Raw genomic sequence first — 19,473 nt, 5'->3', positions numbered from 1 at the left:
AAATGTGGACTTTTAGCGCAAGTAAAGTGCAAGATAACAATCTGCTGTGCTAAGTCAAAGTCTGAGGATATTCAATTTTGATACGCATCTGGCAGTGTTACGGCATTTTACGTATAGCACAGTGACAGTACTTAATGAGGTCTCGATGAGGTGGAAGGACGGACGGACGGCTCTCGGGAAGAATCTGTCCCCGAGTCCGTTTCTTTTGGCTGCTATGGTTTGATGGAATGCGACCCTGCTTTCAAAACGTTCAACTTTTCATGCACTCGTGTCACTTAGATATCGTAAATGGACGAGGAAGCAGTTCAAAAATCCTGTGGGAAAGCGCACGCGCACACACACGCACTCACGCGTTACACCCTGCATTTAATCTTGAAACACAGGGGGAAATAATTACAACAGTGAGACGTTGTTGTTTCCTCAATCCAACTTTTTACTGTCATCTTTATCAACAAAAACCCATAACATACAATTACACCCATATATATATATATATATATAATATATCAATAAATCAAACACTCTAGCATGTCACACACGCACGCACGCACGCACACACGCACACACGCACACACGCACACACGCACACACGCACACACGCACACACGCACACACACACACCTACACACGCGCATGGGGCAAATTGGTGCCAAAGTCGAGGCCTGCTGCTCTTAATGGCCGCGTGCAGCGCCTAATGAGGCAAAGGGATGTAAAAACAGAGAGTCGAAACGAGACGGCTGACGGACGCACTCGCTGCCCAGTGCAACGTGTGCGTGCGTGCGTGCGTGCGTGAGCACGGGCGGAAATATACATACGCGAGGAACAATAATCAGTGTTGCCCGGCACGGAAAAATCAAGAAAGATTTGAAAGAAAGCCAGACAAGATGAAGTGTGGGCCAACGCAGAAGAGGAAGGAAGCAAGGCAGGAATTCCTTGAAAAAGAGCTGAAAATCAAGGAATTCAATCTGGAGAGTGCAGCAATTGGTAGAATAAATAAGGGGAGATGTGAAGGATCCCAAAACTGGATATTTTCACAGCCAGAATCCAGAAAGATGAGAAGATTATTGGTTATTCGTGGCTTCATTTTGGGGTTCAATATGTGCTATTTTATTGACAACTGTATATTCAAAGCTTTCTTTATGGGTACCGTATTATTTTCAGAGCACATCAAAAGCTGAACTTATTCACTGGCAAGTATGCCTTGTGGTCGTAATTAAAAGAGACAACTTGGTATTCAAAACATCTTGATGGCAAAATCCATTCTGCTTTGACATTTATCAAAGAAAAATACTTATTTAATATCATTTATTTTTTATTTTTATAGGTTTGAGACGCATGTCATAAAACATTCCCCAAAAATAATTTCTGGATCAAAGTGTTCACATCTGGATAAAAGATTTTCAAATTCCCATCAAGTCTTTGGAAAACAAGATATATAAAAAAAAGAATTCCACAGCAGCATCAGACATTGAAAATAACATCAGCGGTTTGAGTGGAAAAGAGAGCACTTTCCATCTGGAAGTGTGTACGTATATTTACCAAAGTAGAACCCAAATCAATGCAGACTGTAATTAGTCTATGAGACAATGTGGGTATTTTGGATCTCATTCTTTTTATAGGACACAGCAACACACACAAACAATAATTCAAGGAAGGAAAAAAATGTTGCGTTGTAAAGCACAGTGATTGAAGGTTTTCTCTCCACAATGAGTTTAAGGTGGCCTGGACTGGCTTGGCTTGGCTCGGCTTGGCTTTCTTTCCACGAGTCCCTCCCGCCTCTACACAACCTGTTGCCCTTTTCTTTGCGTGTGTGCTAAGCGCTCTGCCAATATTCCGTCAAAATTAATTTAAAAAAAACGCTCTCATTGTAAAATACAGTCTGGCGTATTCATTTTCACGTATTTTAAAGCGTCCTAACTGAATCTTCACACGCAGCAGACTACTTATTTCTTTCTTTCTGATTTATTGATGCGTATTTATTGGTCTGTTTGTTGTTGTTGTTTGGGCACCAAATTTCATTATACTAGTCTAATGACAATAAAAAGCATTGAAATCAAATGAAAATTGGCCCGATTTGGAAGCGCCACCTTTTTTGGGGAAAACTTCAAATGCGTGGAATTTGATTGACTGACTAGTCGACAGCGCAGCGCGGCGCGGCGTGAATATCACGGAGCGCTCTATTAATAGCTCCAGTGCTTTTCATTGCGGTTCCCCTCTGACTCTTGACTACTTTTGGGGCTTGTTAAACAGACAAGCAGGCATCCAAGTCACCTTAGTACATATAGCAATTGACGTGACTAACTTCCCTGCCACGCTCACACACACGCACGCACGCACGCACGCACGCACACTTCCGTGTAGCACGTCGCGTGTGTATAAGGAACGTGTGATTAACACGTCGTGGCGCCTCGCCAAAGGTCTCAGTTAAGGGGCGAGACAGATGGATCACCGACGGCTATTGAATTCATCACCTTAATGTTCATCAACATGCAGTGCCTGCCTTCCTTCCTTCCTTCCTTCCTTTCTTTCTTCTACCTGACATTTAGCACACTTTCATTGGTTACAGGTGAACAGAGGGAAAACGCTCGAAAAGCCTCAAATGTTTGCAATTCACATTGTCAGACCATTATTGTTGCTTCAGTCATTTTCTCAAGCGCTCATCTTCACCCACAAGGGTGGAGGGGGGTGCCGGAGTCTTTACAAGCTAACTACGGGTGGGCACCGGGCGGGGGACGCCCGGAATCGGTGGGCAGCCAATCGCAGGGCACGCCGAGACAGGGGACAATAAATGGTAGCTAGGGTCGATTTAAAGTCTTGGGTTGTTTCTTTTTGGAATGTGGGAGAAAATCGGAGTACCCGGAGATAACCTACGCAAGCCAGGGTAGAACATGCAAACTCCACACAGTGAGGACCGACCCGGGATCCCAACCCACCACCCCGGAACTGTGTCTCCGAAAGTCGGAACAAATGTTATACGTTAAAGTAATCCTAAAATAAAGAAGAGCGACCAATGGGCACCTGTTGATTTCAAAGATGAAGCCTTTGGTGGATAACTCTAGGCCAAAAACAGAACAAAATATCAGCTGTTGGCAGTCAGAGTGGGAAAACAAAATGGCAGTGTATTGTGAATTCTTGTGGTAGAAAAAGGAGCTCCAACCATCCTGAATCAAGCAAACTTTTGAGAGGAGCGTTGCAAAGACGCCACATGACGCCTCTCTTCTCTTTATATAAGCCTGTCAATCATTTCTACCTCGCCGCGTATGCCCTTCTCTTCATTCCTCTTTTGTCTCATACGAAAAGAGACACAGCGCCTCCGACAGGCGACGCTTGGCGGAGTTTGCGCCCGATTGGCCGTCGGAGCTGGCCTTCTCGCACAGCCGCGGCTAACGGTAAGGCGCGCGCAAACACACACACACACACACACACACACAGACACACACACACACTCACGCGCGTGCCGATAAGTGTGTTAAGGCTTGCGTTTGCAAAACTTCAGGTCAAAGTGACTCCCACACGCGTGCATAAATACCAGCGTGAGGTGACATGAGGGGGTGACGAGTCATTATGTCAGATGAAATGTCGTGGGAGCGCACGCACACACACACACACACACACACACACAATCTCATCAGGCTCAGATGGAGACGAAGGGATTACTCGTGGCCGATTGCTAGATGAGAAGACGCGGGATGGGGATTGAATTGCCATTGGTTTGTGGTCTGCGTGTGCTTTTCTGCCTTTTCTTCCACGTCCTCCACGTGACTTCCCGTTCCACTCAAAGAGAGCAGTCCAAAGGAAAGAGAAACCATGTCACCTTGGGGCGTTTTGGCTATCGAGGATCACGATTCTCGTTTATTACGAGCCAACACTTTGACAACGGCGTCCGCCATTGTTCTTTTGATCTGGTTTTAAACCCAGCCCGGCATTCCATGTCAGCGTTGTGTTGCGATCAGAAGAGAACCTTCCGTTTCAAGAAAACGCCTCCTAAGGTCAGGTCAACATCAAATGTGAAATTTTCTTAGTAATGGTGAGAGGTCGGAGAATACAAGATAACAATGAGCCAGAAAGTGAAAAAGCAAACGTTTCGGAAGATCGGCAAGAAGAACAAAAGGGGAATGTCGAAGGTAAAGCAACAAAGAGTCCTGGCAAAAAAAGCGGAACTTTCCACCAAAATGAACCAAGTGAGCGATATAAAGAGAATGAATTTCTGGCAAATCCGGGGGACCCGAGCACTTACTATGTTCATGAGCGTCAGCAGATACTTTTGGACGTGTTCCTTGCCGTGAAACTGGACCACCGAGTCATCCACGCCTAGCAGAACTTCAATGTTGTAGGCCCGGTCCGCGCTCTGCCGGCGAGCGCGCCGCGCTCGGGTGCTGTTGATGCTCTGTTGGACGCCTTGATAGAGGGACTCCAGGTCCAGCAGAGCGGCGAGATCGGCACCTGCGCAAACACGCAAAACACAAGCAAGATTTGGAAAATGGGAAATCACATTACTGGATTTTCATTTGATGAACCGTATCGTATCGGCCGCATTGTCTTGTGTTGTTATGGCGTTTTGTCAACTTGTCAACTTGTCAAGTCTAATTTGGGCGCAAATAAGCCGTACCCTGGATTCACTTGGAGCCACAAATACGGCGTATATGCCAGAAAATTCGGTAAACGTTTACAGCGGTCGTTGACCGTTACAGCCAGGCGGCACATCCTTCTATGACTTCCAAGTTTTGGCTAACTCCAGCATTTTAAGTGTCACGGAACTGCGTGATAAATGGGGAGCAAATAAATGGGGCTGTCTCTTAAAGCAAGGCCTGCTTTCACTCTCCCTCAACAGCCGGCCTCGGAAGGACAATCCCCGTGGTCTTCAAAACGCCGTCTCAGTGCAGCCCAGCCCAGCCCTTTTTTTTTTTTAAATAACCGTGAACCGCAGCCAAGGACAACACGTTTTTTTTTAATTCGTCGTGAATGCTCCCACTTGTAGAATCGTGTTTATTCTGGAATTTTGGAGTTGATTATGACAGAGATGAGACATGAAGGCAAGTGTTTTGACACGTGCAGTTAAGAGCGGCGGCGAAGAAAAAGCCAGAGCTGCCATCCTATCTCCCAATCAGCAAGGGGCACGGCACTTTCCCGTCTCCCTCTTACGCAACGTATCCAAGGCAACGGGGCTCGCCGCTAAAACAACGGCCGGGTGGGTGGCTAATATTGGCTCCCGAGTCGTCGGGAGATTGAATTTGGAAGTGGGAATACGATCCCGGATCCAGGCGCACCCCGGCGAGTGACGGGGAAAAAAAAAAAGAAAGAAACACAGAAAGCGGGAAACGCGGCGGGAGGAGGACTAAAAGAGACAATTACGCGGTGAAGCTGTCTTTAACGAGCTCTGTCACAGCCGCGCCGACGACTTTTAAAAGGCAAATTGGGATATTTTTACCTTTGACTTATGTAACATCGAGACGAGAGAGAGAGAGAGAGAGAGAGAGAGAGAGAGAGAGAGAGAGAGAGAGAGAGAGAGAGAGAGAGAGAGAGATGGGATGGCGCTGTTGTTCGCATTTGTGTGCCTTTGCAAAACGGCATCACCTTCAAAAGTCAAACAACGAGGCCCATTGCGTAACTCGGGCGTTTCCCAAAAAATAAATTCTGCAATATCAACTTACCCGTTTCTCGGATCGATGAAAAAAATGCTCTGAAACTATCTTTAGTCTGGAAAGCGACACAGGCGTCTGTACTTCCACTCCCGTCCACTAGTCCGTCATGTCTTGCAAGCCGATGACATGACATGAATGGTATGGCCATATATGAGGCAATAAAACGAGATTATAGCTGTATGTTTTAGTGACGGTGCCCGAGTGAGGGCTTCGGATGGTCCAAGGTTAAAGAGCGTTGGCGTGAGCAAGGCCGGGCCCGTGATAAACGACGCCGACCCTCGGCCCCGTTCTTGCTCGCGCTGGCTAAGCTAAATGGCTGTTGCTGTCAAAAGAGCCTGTTTTTCTGGGAAAATGAGGAGGAATTAGGTAGGTGAGAGATTGATAGAGGCATCCGGGGAGGCCAGGGCTCCAATCCGGGGGGTGTGATGGATGACGGGGACCGATTAGAAGCCAACGTCGCCAGCCTTCAGCTCCCGCAACCATGCGGGATATCGCTCACTTGTGCAACATCCGTCCAGTCTGCTTGGCTGACTGGCTGGAGATTGGGCATCGGGGTACCCTGCAAAGCTATTCTTTTTGGTACGTGTTGAGGGGAGCGCTCGGACTGCAAGCGATTGCACTTGAAATGCTACTATAACAAGAAAACAACCCCCCCCCCCCCTCATACAAACACACCCAATCTCTCTCAATATTCTAATTCAAGTAGAGTACAGAGTGCAGCCTTATTAGCACACAAAGGTTTTTTGTCTTTTCGACCTTTACAAAATGTCAGGAACGTCTAGCTGCATGCAAGAAACAGGTGAGGGGGGGGGGGGGCGGCGCTGTGGGGTCTACAGACTGAGAAAAGGGAAGGACGGCAGTGCAAACCTGAGCCAAAATGGCCCATGGCAATTCAAATCACGCCAAATACCTACAATGGGTTTTGGCTGCTGCTTTGCTCGTCAATATTTACCAGGTAAGGCTGTATTGAGAAATGACAAATGTGTCAACTATTTGACCATGGGAAGAAAGTTGTGCTCGGGCGTTGCGGAACATTTCCACACGGCTTTCACCATGCCATTAAAATAATGATTCCTTTCATTTCTCCAAAGTAAATGCAAGATTTCGAGTCAAAAGCCCATTCCCGCCGTGCCTTTGTTGTGTGTCGTTCAACGCGTGGTCTTAAATAGTTATGTCACCATCTTGCTACGGAGGTTGGGATGTTCTCCTCATTAAAACCTCGGAGGCCTTTGACACCTGCATGACTTCCAAAACACCCACATTGAGGCACCGGGAGTACAAAAAGATCCGCTTTCAAGTCATTTTCAATCATTTTGAAGTATTAACTCATTGGAGGCCATAGGCGTCCCATCCATTTTGACCGGGAGGTCTTGCGGGGAAGATTTTTCTCCCCTTAAAAGACTTTCCAGGTATCGGATTGGACGTTAGGATATTCGGTATCCGTATCGGCATCCGATGCCATTATTTGGAGGTTCTGGGACAGTATGGAATTTTCCATCACGTCTATGTTTTGAGTAGCATGGAGCTTTTTGACTGCAGCAAATCAAACCACGTGGCAAACACGTCTGCCGAGTTGGGGACAATTTCTCTTTAGAAACTAACGATGGTAAGAGAGCATCGTGTAAGGAGTACATTTCTTACAGTGTCTACACACAAGAAAAATGATGGCATTGATATCGGCAAAAGCTAAAAAAAACCAACAACTAAAAATTGGACAAGATCAGATGTAAAAACAACAACAACATCGGCACTGCGACATCCTTAGCTTAGAATAAATGCATAGGAAGAATGCAAATGGTATGCCGAGCCTCCAAATAAGACGACGCGCTTGCTATCCGGGAAAGAAATAAACAAAGGACACAATTGGATGCTTCTTAGCGAGCGAGCGAGCGTTCGCGTTGGGCCCAGACTCAGACGAACAGATGGAGCTCGCGCTCTTCAATGGCGCGGCGCTCCCGGCCAGAAGGGAGAGAATTAATAAGGCATCGCCGTCCGTGTATCGCTCTTACTAAATTAGCAGTGTTTCATAACAAAGTATCTCAGAGCACTTATCAATTACAAACCATTGTCAAAAGCCATTCATGGGCGCTTCAAAGCCAGGCGGCGGCTAGCTAGCGACCACGTGCTCCCAAATCATCCCTTTTTGCCAAAAGTGCCGCATCCGAACAAGAGCTTCGGGTGTTCGTCAAGAGATCAAACCCGGCCCGTTTCAGCCGTCCGAGCGCTGCCGTCATTCAAAGCGTGGGCCCGCCCGGACTGCAAATGGGATGAACAAATGAAGGCTTTTAAGGACAAGCGGCCAAGAAATTCTGGGTAAAACTTGGCCGGTGCCAGCGCGGCACGCATCTGTTCCGGGAGGAAGCCATGTGCTACTCTATCGGGACGTTCTGTTTGTTGACACGCATTTATTCCACGGATGAGGCGTCCTCGGTGTTCGGTAGCAACGAGTCCTCGGGGCCACCGAGACGGGCGCTTCTACGTGGAAATGCCCGACGGCATAATAATAGAGGAATACGTCACCGCTTCTCGGAACGACTACAATACTACTAAAGCGTTGACATTCTTCATCATCTAGCGAAAGAACATTTAATCCGTCTGACTCTTACGCTTTGGGAGAGCTAAATGAAAATTTCACCCCAGAAAAAAATATAGTATTCCTTTCTTTTGAGGTCATGAGAAAGCAATGTGCCCTTTTTTCAGTCCCTAACCTCCCACGCACATCAACCCATGGCGCTTCTTCCACGCCAGTGCAACTGGAGAGGGCTGGCGCAGGCTGGCACAGGCTGGCGCAGGCTGGAAAGTTGGGATATCAACATGGCTTGGAGCTCCAGTTCCATCCGTTTCCTCATAAAGCTCCGAGGTAATCAAATGACAGTCCGCACAGACAGATGGCAAAGATGGCCGTCCGGGACACTGGGGGGGATCTCCAGCGGATAGTTCTCCCTTTTCTGCATCCACTCACTCAACATTTTGTCAACCGCTAGGAAGTCATATGATGCGCTTTGGACAATGTTCAGGTTTGCATGCAACAAAGTCAAAAGCGGAGCATCTTCCACTTATTTCAGCCTCTTAAATTGACTGTCAATCTTTGTTGAAACTATTTTGTAACCTTTTACCTCTAATGTCTGATGGATGAAACGGGGAAAACCCAGCCTCAAGATGTTTACACCTAAAAAAAAGAAGTGATAACCCGATGAGCGCCTGACACAGCTACATTGGGATTTGGAAAACAAATCGTAATAGATCGGGGGAAAAAACATCCTATTGAAAAGCATTTTCCTTTCTTTTAAGGCCTATTTTCCAACGAAATAGCCGGAATTCCCGTTGTTCCACGGCGAGAAAAGACGCAGGCAATTCCCACTCGCAAGAAGCAATAATCCACAAATTGCATTCACCATTAAGTAACCAATACGGACGGACGGTTGGCAGCTTTACAGATGACCCAATCGGCGGGGCCAAGCGGGCCGCTCGGTGTCCTCTAGGGAGATTTAATAAAGCCAGGTTATTAGAAAAGAATATTTCCCATCCTCTCCAAATCAAGGCTCTGGCCTGTCTCATTTTCCTGGCTTGGCAGAGCAATAATACCCCCTAATCCCAGAGCCAGTTGGGCAAAGACAATTCAATAGAGTCCAGTTTGATCTAGTATATTCCTCCCAATGGCGGCAGAAGGAGGAGGAGGAAGAGGAAGAGGAGGAGGAGGAGGAGGAGGAGGGACCGGTTCTAGGACCAAACCCCTGGAAGCACCAGCAGCCTTTATTCCTATTTGATAAATGTGGCCAACTGGGCATCTACGGGAGACTTGTTCTCCTGCAAGTTTGGCTTTTGGAAGCAGAGAAAGAAGGTCTCAAAAGAGCTCCCGTGATGAGAACATCATGACAGAACCTTTGTTCTTGGTCTCTGGCGCCAGGCCCCACGGTGGCGAACTCCTCGTGCTCTCTGCCCGGGGTAACGCTCACCCCAAGGACAGGGTAGCCCCAAACACCCCCCAGGGACTCCCTCGTTCAGCTGGGACTTTGAAGCTCTCGAGCCATGTGAATAGCGCTTGTCCAATGCTAAAATTGCAAATAAAAACCGCCTTTAACCTCAAAAGTCAAATGTAACATAACCATTGGGAACAGGCGTATTACTTTTGACATTTGTGTGATTGGCTAAAGCCGCAGCGGCTAGGTTTTACACGATAATGACCTTTAGGAAGGAGCTCGTCGGGGCCGTGTAAAAACTCGCCACCGCTACAGTTTCAAACCCCCATTTTGGTCAAAAGAACAATTGGCAGCTTGTTTGTTTAGTATATTGTGCCCACTAATTGGGTGTTTCTCGGCCTCCAAAACAATAGACTGGCAATAAGCAATTATTTGGTGTAAGCCTTGGGGAAAAGAAATGGTCAATGCCCTTATCATCTCCAAATGCACGTGAGGAAGCGAACGAGGCGACCACCGGAAAGAGCAGCGACGTCGTACTGCCCCTACTATGGCTAATAATGCTAATGATTTTCTCTTTTATTTTTCGGGCCCAAATCCGTAGAAAATGAGCAAGAATGGAAAAAGAAGATTTCTTTGGATAGGAGAGTGCTGCTGCGTCTCAATTTCTCTTGAAGTCAACTATTTTAATGGATGGGGTGATGACAATATTGTGGGATGAAATTGCGCTATGGTGTCCCTCCTCCCTACACACCTTTTCAGTATGCGCGCACACACGCATCACAAGTCTGTGGCCTCAGTGACACTAGTTAAATATGGATGATCTGATTCCCCCTCATTAATAATAGCTGCAGCACCCATGACTCGGTGAATGCCACTTTGTGTGCACGTGTGAAATACTGCCGCATTTTTCCGACTACGTGACGGGCTAGACAAAGAATGCGCAATGACTACAAAGAAAAAGTCATACTAGAATATCAGTTCCACTAGCCAAAGAATGCACAATGAAAGGGGAAATAAATGATGGAAGTCACACTTTAGATTTTACATTAGAAACCAAGAAGCAACATTATACGTTGAAGTACAGTGGTATCTCGACACACGAGCACCCCGACATACCAGCATTTCGAGATACGAGTCAAATTTCCAGCAAATAATGATCTCTAGATACGAGAGAAATTTGGAGATACGAGAAAGCCAGGTGGCCAAGACATGAGAGGCTGTTTATCATTTTTTGCCACATCTCTTTCGTGTATAACAGATATCTACCAGCACTGGGCGGAGCGTTGCATTTTTTTCACTCTTTTTTGCCGTGCAAAAAGCTGCCCCCACCCAAACCGACCCAACCCCTGTCCATTCAACTTTGTCACCTATGTATGTGCTGGATGGCTTTGCAAAGCACCCCCCCCCCCCCCCCCCCCCGCCTGATATAAACTGTCATGAGCCAGTTCAAGACTTTTTGGCCTGTTTCATACGTGGGCCATCAAAGTGCAAACTTTTGATCCTTTGGACTCATTTAAGAGCACATTTGTTGAATGATATTTCACCCATTTTATTATATGCAGCGGTGTATGATGACAACAAAGGCTTTTGATTTGATAGAAAGGCATAGCATCCCATAAGACTAGGCTTTCATTTCAAACGATTCCACAAAATGTAGCTTTTCATAAAGAGCAAAGTTTTCCACAATACTAGTGTCCTGCAAGTGCAATCAGTGGATTGGTATCAGGTGCTGCTCGTTTCAGCCCAACCCCCATAGATTCAAGTTTGTCAGCTCAGTCGGCGGTCGCTGCTGGATATAAAGTGTCAAAGCCAGTTCAACACTTTTTGGGGGACCTATTTCAAACGTGGGCCATCAAAGCGCAGACTTTTCACCATTTGGACTCATTTAAGAGCACCTTTGTTGAATGATATTTCACCCATTTCATTCTACCCAGCTCTGTGTATGATGACAAAAAAGGCTTTTGATTTGATATAAAGGCGTCGCTTCCCATAAGACTAGGCTTTCATTTCAAACGATTCCACAAAATGTAGCTTTTCATAAAGAGAAAAGCTTTCCGCAATACTAGTGTCCTGCAAGTGCAATCAGTGGATTGGCGTCAGGTGCTTCTTGTTTAGGCCCAACCCCCGTTGCTTCAAGTTTGTCAGTCAGCTCAGTCGGTCGCTGCTGGATGGATGGCTTGAGCAAAACGCTCAAGCCATCCCCACCCACCCACAGCGACCCAACCCCCATCCATTCAACGTTGTCACCCATGTCTGTGCTGGATGGGTTGGAAAAGAAAAAGCTGCATGGTGTAAAGTGTCAAAGCCAATCCAAGACCTTTTCTGGCCCTATTGAAAACGTGGGCCATCAAATTGCAAACTTTTGATCATTTGGACTCATTTAAGAGCGCCTTTGTTGAATGGTATTTCACCCATTTCGTTATACGCAGTTGTGTTTGATGACAAGGCTTTTGATTTAATATAAAGGCATAGCATCCCATAAGACTAGGCTTTCCTTTCAAACGATTCCACAAAATGTAGCTTTTCATAAAGAGAAAAGCTTTCCGCAATACTAGTGTCCTGCAAGTGCAATCAGTGGATTGGCGTCAGGTGCTTCTTGTTTAGGCCCAACCCCCGTTGCTTCAAGTTTGTCAGTCAGCTCAGTCGGTCGCTGCTGGATGGATGGCTTGAGCAAAACGCTACTCCCTCCCCACCCACCCACAGCGACCCAACCCCCATCCATTCAACGTTGTCACCCATGTCTGTGCTGGATGGGTTGGAAAAGAAAAAGCTGCCTGGTGTAAAGTGTCAAAGCCAATCCAAGACCTTTTCTGGCCCTATTGAAAACGTGGGCCATCAAATTGCAAACTTTTGATCATTTGGACTCATTTAAGAGCGCCTTTGTTGAATGGTATTTCACCCATTTCGTTATACGCAGTTGTGTTTGATGACAAGGCTTTTGATTTAATATAAAGGCATAGCATCCCATAAGACTACACTTTCATTTCAAACTACAGTGGTACCTCGACATACGAGCATTTCGAGATACGAGTCAAATTTCCAACAAATAATGATCTCTAGATACGAGACAAATTTGGAGATACGAGAAAGCCAGGTGGCCAAGACATGAGAGGCTGTTTATCATTTTAGCGCACGTCTTTTTTTGCCGCATCTCTTTCGTGTGTAACAGATATCTACGAGCTCTGGGCGGAGCGTTGCATTTATATTATTATTAATATAAATGGAATGGAATGAAGTAAGTGGCAAAAGAAAATCCAAAAATGTCAGCCCTGTCTGGTAGCGGACACCTCAGTTAAGCCAAAGTGTACACCCAGATGAAGGCCATAAGAGTACGCGCACGTGGCCAGGCCAGCCAGCACCGACTGTTTGTTCGCTTGGTTGTCACGGAGAACATGACATCCCTTGCTGAGAATAGAAGCAGTGGGCCAGGAAACAGGAAAGAGGAGAGAGGAGAGATGAGGAGGAGGAAGTGATGTGCTGACTGTCCGATCCAAAAGACCAGTCAGCAATTTGCACCAGCGGGCGGGCGGGCGGGCGTGTACTAGCAGAGGAAAGCAATTCCCAAATGCTAATGTGGCTAGATTAGACCTCCTCCTACCCAACGAACGGGAACACACCTTTAGAAATCTCTCGCAAACTATGCTTGTCAAAGTAAATACAGCAGATAACTGGCAGCATGGCTAGAATCGTTGGCAATCACAAGCAGGGCAGTTTTACATTATCAACAACAACAACAACAACATGTAATCACAATTGGAAATGAGTTGAATTTATTTTCCACGACTTAATGCAAAGAAATGGATTGACAAAGTAGTTTCCCAATCTCCAAGGCCACCGCTTCGCTTCCCCATTGGTAGTCGCTCGCGGTCGCCATGGTGACTCTTGGCCTGACTACAGGTGATGGAAATCACCTTATTAGCACGGCGCTAATGTCTGCCTAGTACGCATAGGACACTCCGACTGCCAAGCTTTTAATTGGCTTGGACTATTAATATTTCATTTTTCAAGTATGGGCTCATCCCCTATTCTTCACTTATTGCGATGCGACCCTTCTGGGTGGGTGGGTGGCCTCGTATCATATCATATCCTATTGGCGTGGGAATGATTGTCATCGATTTTTATAATACAGGGGTAGTGAACAAGTGAAACATTTCATCTGTGAGGGTCAAAAAGCCACACGTTACGTCAGAAGCGGCAAAATAAGTCCGATCTGCCAATTCAAAAAATACGGAGCAAAGAGCCACATTCATTTTGGCCGGGAGCCACATGCGGCTTGAGAGCTTGGTGATCGCCACCCCTGCCTTCAAGTTTTCATTTCCTCTTTTTTTTGCCTTGCCACATTTAAACTAAATCCTTTGAGCACCTGATCAGTTTTTTTTTTGTTTTTGTCATCCATCATTGTTGTGAGAGTTAAACCCCGCCCCCCCCCAAAAAAAACTGACAGTAAGACTTTGTTGGACATTTTGTCTCCACTCCAATATAAGTTCAGAAAGAGTTTTATCACAAGAGTGGAGACAATTTAGATGTCAAGTCCAAAGTTTTCAGAAAATCCAGCATCAAAAGTCAATGCGGAGAAAGCGTAAACAAGTCAATGAAAGGAAGGTACGATGCCGTGCACGGCACACAAAAGTGTCACGGATGTGGCGGCGGAAGGCTTTGACGCAGACGCACAGCTGTCAGGCCCGAGGCCAGCTCCGGGACAAAACAGGTGATGGCACCCGAGGAAGAAGTGGGAGGATTTCTTGCCGACACGCCGCTGTACTTCCAATAAGAAGAGCTCATTAAGCCAAGCATCCCAAGCGCCGCTAGCTCGTACAATGTCACACTGCGTGATGGCCACAATAAAAGAAGTGATACAGCAAAGGCAAATTGTCCCATCCAAACCAACTCTCCTCCCAACTAAACTGGCTATTCTCACTTCTGAGGATTGCTTGAAAACTGACAAGCTTTGAGTTGTTACGTCTACACGCACACACACAATTCCAGTTGCCGTGTCCCAAATTGTAAAACCAACTTTTATTATGAATTTACAAAAAAAAGTCAAGTTATAGGTATGACACATCCACACACGCTTGACTTTTAAATGTTGAAGTGTTAGGGCAATTAGACACAAAGGTGACCGTTTATTTCTCTATTTTAATCGGTTTATTGTATATTATGTTCTACGATAACTGCAGATTAGATATGACAATTATAGGACCAATACATTCAAATCTATGTTAGCAAAGCGCTATTTTTTGTTTTTGTTTTGTACTGCCGATTTCTGCGCCAGGTGAGTCTTTTGAAAGCGACACCCCTAACTTTGCTCCATACATTTACTTGGAATAATTTCAAAGAACTACTAATCAATCACGCTTTGGAGATTGAAGATGTAAAGCAATCTTGTCGTGTCCATTCTATTTATGCTTGCTGATCCTTAGCATCAAGGGATTCCTATTTGCTTGAGGAGTATTTTGTCGGACTTTTGATGTATATCTAAAAAGCCCAATTCTGTTTGAAGTCCCAACTAAAAAAAAGAAAAATCATTTGACTTGGGGCCTTCCACCGTAAAGCTCTTTCATATTGCCATCAGGAGAGGGCAGTGCGTTATGGACCAAATTATTTCTTGTGTTTATGCTTTATAGTGAGCTTTTCACGCAACTTCTCGTCCAAGGATTTGCCTTCAGAATCATGATTTTAACACAAGAATAATAACAATAATCTTTGCACTAGCTTCATTGTCTGTCACATTTCACTTTATTGTTTGTAAATGTATTTTTATTTATCGTTTTCTAAATGCATTGTGGGTAAAACTAAGTGAGGGGAGAAAAATCTACAGCGGGCGGGGGTGGCCAACTCCGTCTGGTCCTGGAGAGCCGCTATCCAACCGCTGTCTATTCCATATCTCCCTCCTCTAGCACACCCGAATCAAATGATCAAGTCATCAGCAAGCCGTCCACAAGCTTCATACCGATCCTGATGATTGGATTCAGGTGTGCTAGAGGAGGCGGATGGGGAAAACAGACCGGATGACGGGGGCTCTCCAGGACAGGAGTTGGCCGCCCCTGATCTACACTCTTAGAAGTTTTCATAGTAATGGTAGAAATGAGTGCATAAAAGCTTAACTTCATTTTTAATTTGTTTTAATTTTTTTGCAATCATTTCTCAAGGATTTAAGTTATGAAATGTGTTTAGTCTCATTTCAGGAATTAGGGTGACAGGACACCAACACTACTTGAATTAGTGCGAATGTATCTTTGAAATTGCACGTATCAAACACCCAGCGTTGACACAAAGAACCCCATTTGAGTGTAATGGTCCTCTGTCGACACTAAACGACGGTTGGATTGTCTCACGGGCCTTTCAGCTTTCCCAATACGACACCACGACTCCCAATTCAAAGCTAGTCGGGTTCAGATGCTTTGAATTGGAATCGTAATGGTCGCAATTTGGCCATGAAATCCTAATCAAGAATATGGGAGACGCTTTGCCCGTCTCTCACGGAGAGCGTTTTCCGCGCGCAGCCCATGTGTCCTCACGGTGTTTCCTGATTAACAGGATGGTTTGTCCCGAGGCGTGGGCCAATCGGGCGCGAGGACACAAATCTCTCTCTGCTGGTGACGCCGAAGGCCAGCGGCCACTATTTATTGGCAATCTCTGCGCTAACTACCCAGACGGGGAGAGCAACACGCCTGCCACGGAGAGACGGCAACATGGTAGCCGCCTCCGTGTGCGACTTTCTTCTCGTCGGCGACGTGACAGATTTGCCTTCTTGTCTTTTTTAACCAGAGTTAAACGCAGATATAACCAGATACTATCAACACCGAAATTGTGTCGTGCCACTCTATGATATTATAAAAGGAGACCAAGGCGCTCGCGAGACTGCAAATGTCACACTAAATCTGATCTGATCTGAAATTGGTTTTATCAGGGCTGAAATAATGTGTGCTAAAAGATTGCTGGATTCAACATTATAAAATAGTATTGAATATTAGCTTACTTTGAGAAAAGCAAAGCTTGCCATTTCTCCCGTCTTAAAATACGTAGGTTAGGTAACAAGGGCTGCCACGCCACATTTCTATTATCGATTTCTTCAGTCTCTGAGGAACAGTGTTAGTTATATTGCAAAAGTAGCAACTTTAAATAAATGGCGCGCCCCCCTTTGGAGGGCTAAAACAAGGAAGCCATTGATTTGTTAGCACGATCCAATGGAAAGCGATCAGAATCCAAAGCAGTGATTCGTATCATCATTTTTCATTGAAAGGTCGAAAATGATTCAGCAACAAAATTGCCAAAAACTGCCGAGACAGGTCCTGCCCCATCACCATCAAAGGAATTGAACCCTATATTTGCGGCGCACGTTTGAAGTGTCGAAGATCAATGGAGCATTTACCGAGCAGCTGTCGTTTATGTTAAGCGAGACTTACGGCCACGTACCGAGTTGTTGTCGGCAGAGCGTTTGATACGGCCACATAGGGAAAAGAACATGAATAAAAGTCAAATGGCTCAGGCCTAAAGAAAAGCATTGGCCATCGACTAATACTTCTCCATTGAAATATTGAACATGGCCGCCGTAAAGCAATCAAAATGTCATTCACACGAGATTAAACGGTAAATCCGCTGCCTTTACACACGCACAGAAATATCCTGAGCTAGCAACGAACGCGTTGCCAATGGACACGGGCGAATGGCGTTCCCGCTTGGAGAGTTGAAGCCGCCATGGGTAAATGCACCGTGGGGGAAAAGCAGCAAGAATCTTGAGGAAACATCTATTGAGACGGGGCTCCATGGTGCAAAATGTCTTTGAAGGCGCCGTGGCATCCCGGTGGACTCCCACACTTCTCGGAGGGGTGCCACATTTAACCGCGTCTGTGTGAGTGACTGAGTGAGTGACAGCGGTGGGAGGAAGGAAATCACAGCCCATCCCATCATTCCGTCCCCTGGCTCGCCCATTACATAACAGCGGCTAACGCAGGACGCTGACCACCCACCGTGAGGCGTGCGGTACGTGACCGTGGACACACCCAGCCAGGCGCACCCGCTAAAGCCGCATAAACAAAACGGCGTCAGTTGTTTCTTCATTTTCAATTTCTGGTAGAACAACAAGAAAATGTACACTTATCCAGCCTGCATATTCATAACAAAGCACCAAAAAGTTGAATGTATTCTTGTTCAGCTGCCAAGACTCAGAGAAGGGTCCATTTTAATGTTGCCACATGGGAGTTTGATGCAGTTTCATCGGAGAATAGGAACTCTTCTCCCAAATCTTTCGTATCATTTATTCAAATGCCTCAGCGGGATTGGTTGTTCGTCATATGTCTAGCTTTTTTTGTCTCCATTATTAGTGGTTTGACTACACTTGGACGTTCTCCAAACATCACAAAAAATAAATAAATAAATACATTTTAAAAAAACTCCTTTGGGATGATTTGTGCCTACCGGAGTCCATAAAAGCGCTTAACCAGCTCCAGGTATTGATTTTATTGGATATGCTTTTCTCACTTATTGCGCAATGTTGAAATATTTGCAACGCCGAATATGATTTCAAGCGTTTTTATTGAATGATCTGAAGCTCCTCTTGATTCACGATGGGTTCGGCCTGTAAAGTCTTCAGGGTGGAAAATGCTCTGGCTCTCCACTGTTAAAGAAAAAGTGCAGGATTGCGCAAGTACGCGCAGAATTCGAGGTATTCTGCTACAAAACACTTCTTCCAGAGTTGAAAACATCCACCTGACCTTGGAAGGATAGACAGCTCCTGGATTTAATGGCCAATCTTCAATAGCCAAGTCGCTTTTAGGCAAACGGGAAGATCAGAAAAGTCTGAATCTTCTTAATTTGGGCATTACGGCCAATCAAAAACTCAATTAAGCTGGCAGAAAGTGTACACTGATATTCACATTAGATGGAGCGTCTTATAGTTCGGAAAATACGCCAGCTTGCATTTGGCGCAAGAAATTCGGTGGCCTTCCCCGTTCTTACGTCGCTACGAGGCAAGGGGGTCGATTCCCACAATTTGAAGGCTTCGTTCCGAGGGGAGGGGAATTAGTCTCCAGAATGGATTGGCGTCATGGCAAATCAACGCCACTTTCATTTTCTGGAACCGAAATGGAGCTTTCTTATTCATATGGGCTTCATTGCCGCAGGCCCGGAACAGGAGAACCAAGGTCAAAGGCGTCATTCTCAAAGAGAGCTTGAGCAGGAAGCTGGACCTTTAATTGCGCCTGACGAACGGGTCGGCACCGTGGGAGATGACTTTCGCCAAGTGTCTACGTGGCCCAGAGTCCGTGTGTGTGTGTGTGTGTGTTAGGGCGCTGCGTGCGCTTGGTTTTAGAGTACTGGAGGTTGTTATAGGAATACTCGGCGTCCACAGTAAGTGCCATGTCGTGTGCCGTGTCTCACACTCGAGCCAAAACACCACACGGGAAATGGGAATAGGAATAGAAGTCTGGTGTTCACGGGGGGGACAGCCGTGGCTTGTGTGCAAGTCAAATGGGCGTGAAGAACAGCGCTGACCTCCTTTTGACCCCAGCCCGCCACCGCCATCCTAACTGGCCGTGGGCGGCGCGGCCAGGCCCAAACGTGTCACGCGTTCAGGCGGCGGACACGTTGGGCTCACACTGACACGGACGGGCGGTGGCGCCTGAAAGGATCTCTTCAAATTGCAAAGAAATCCGTACACGGCAGGAGACAGGCGGCAAAGTGGCGGCCCGTCCAAAAATGCTCCTTTTGTGAGCGGATTCAAACAGGAGAGAGAGAGAGAGAGAGAGAGAGAGAGAGTGGAAGAATACGGCTGGAGACGCCCACCCAACAAGACGGAGCTACGACAAGGCCCACCCTCTCCTCCTCCTCCTCCTCCTCCTCCGACATCGATTGACGGCTCCCAAGTTGGCGCCGGGAGGGAGGAAGCGATCAATCCCATTTGCCTCTTCATC

General features: G+C 46.3%; 1 protein-coding gene across 2 annotated transcripts in view; it reads right to left on the bottom strand.

The window, feature by feature from the left end:
- The window catches only part of LOC144082070 (A disintegrin and metalloproteinase with thrombospondin motifs 2-like), a 63,422-nt gene that overhangs the window by 18,145 nt on the left and 25,804 nt on the right, over nucleotides 1–19,473 (bottom strand). For both annotated transcript variants that reach the window (XM_077608900.1, XM_077608901.1), the window contains exon 4: nucleotides 4,238–4,443. In XM_077608900.1, the coding sequence (XP_077465026.1) occupies nucleotides 4,238–4,443 (206 nt within the window). The remainder of the gene's footprint in view (nucleotides 1–4,237; nucleotides 4,444–19,473) is intronic.

This window comes from Stigmatopora argus, chromosome 9 (genome assembly GCF_051989625.1).
Source record: "Stigmatopora argus isolate UIUO_Sarg chromosome 9, RoL_Sarg_1.0, whole genome shotgun sequence".
NCBI lineage: Eukaryota > Metazoa > Chordata > Actinopteri > Syngnathiformes > Syngnathidae > Stigmatopora > Stigmatopora argus.
This window is presented reverse-complemented; position numbering and strand designations above follow the sequence as displayed.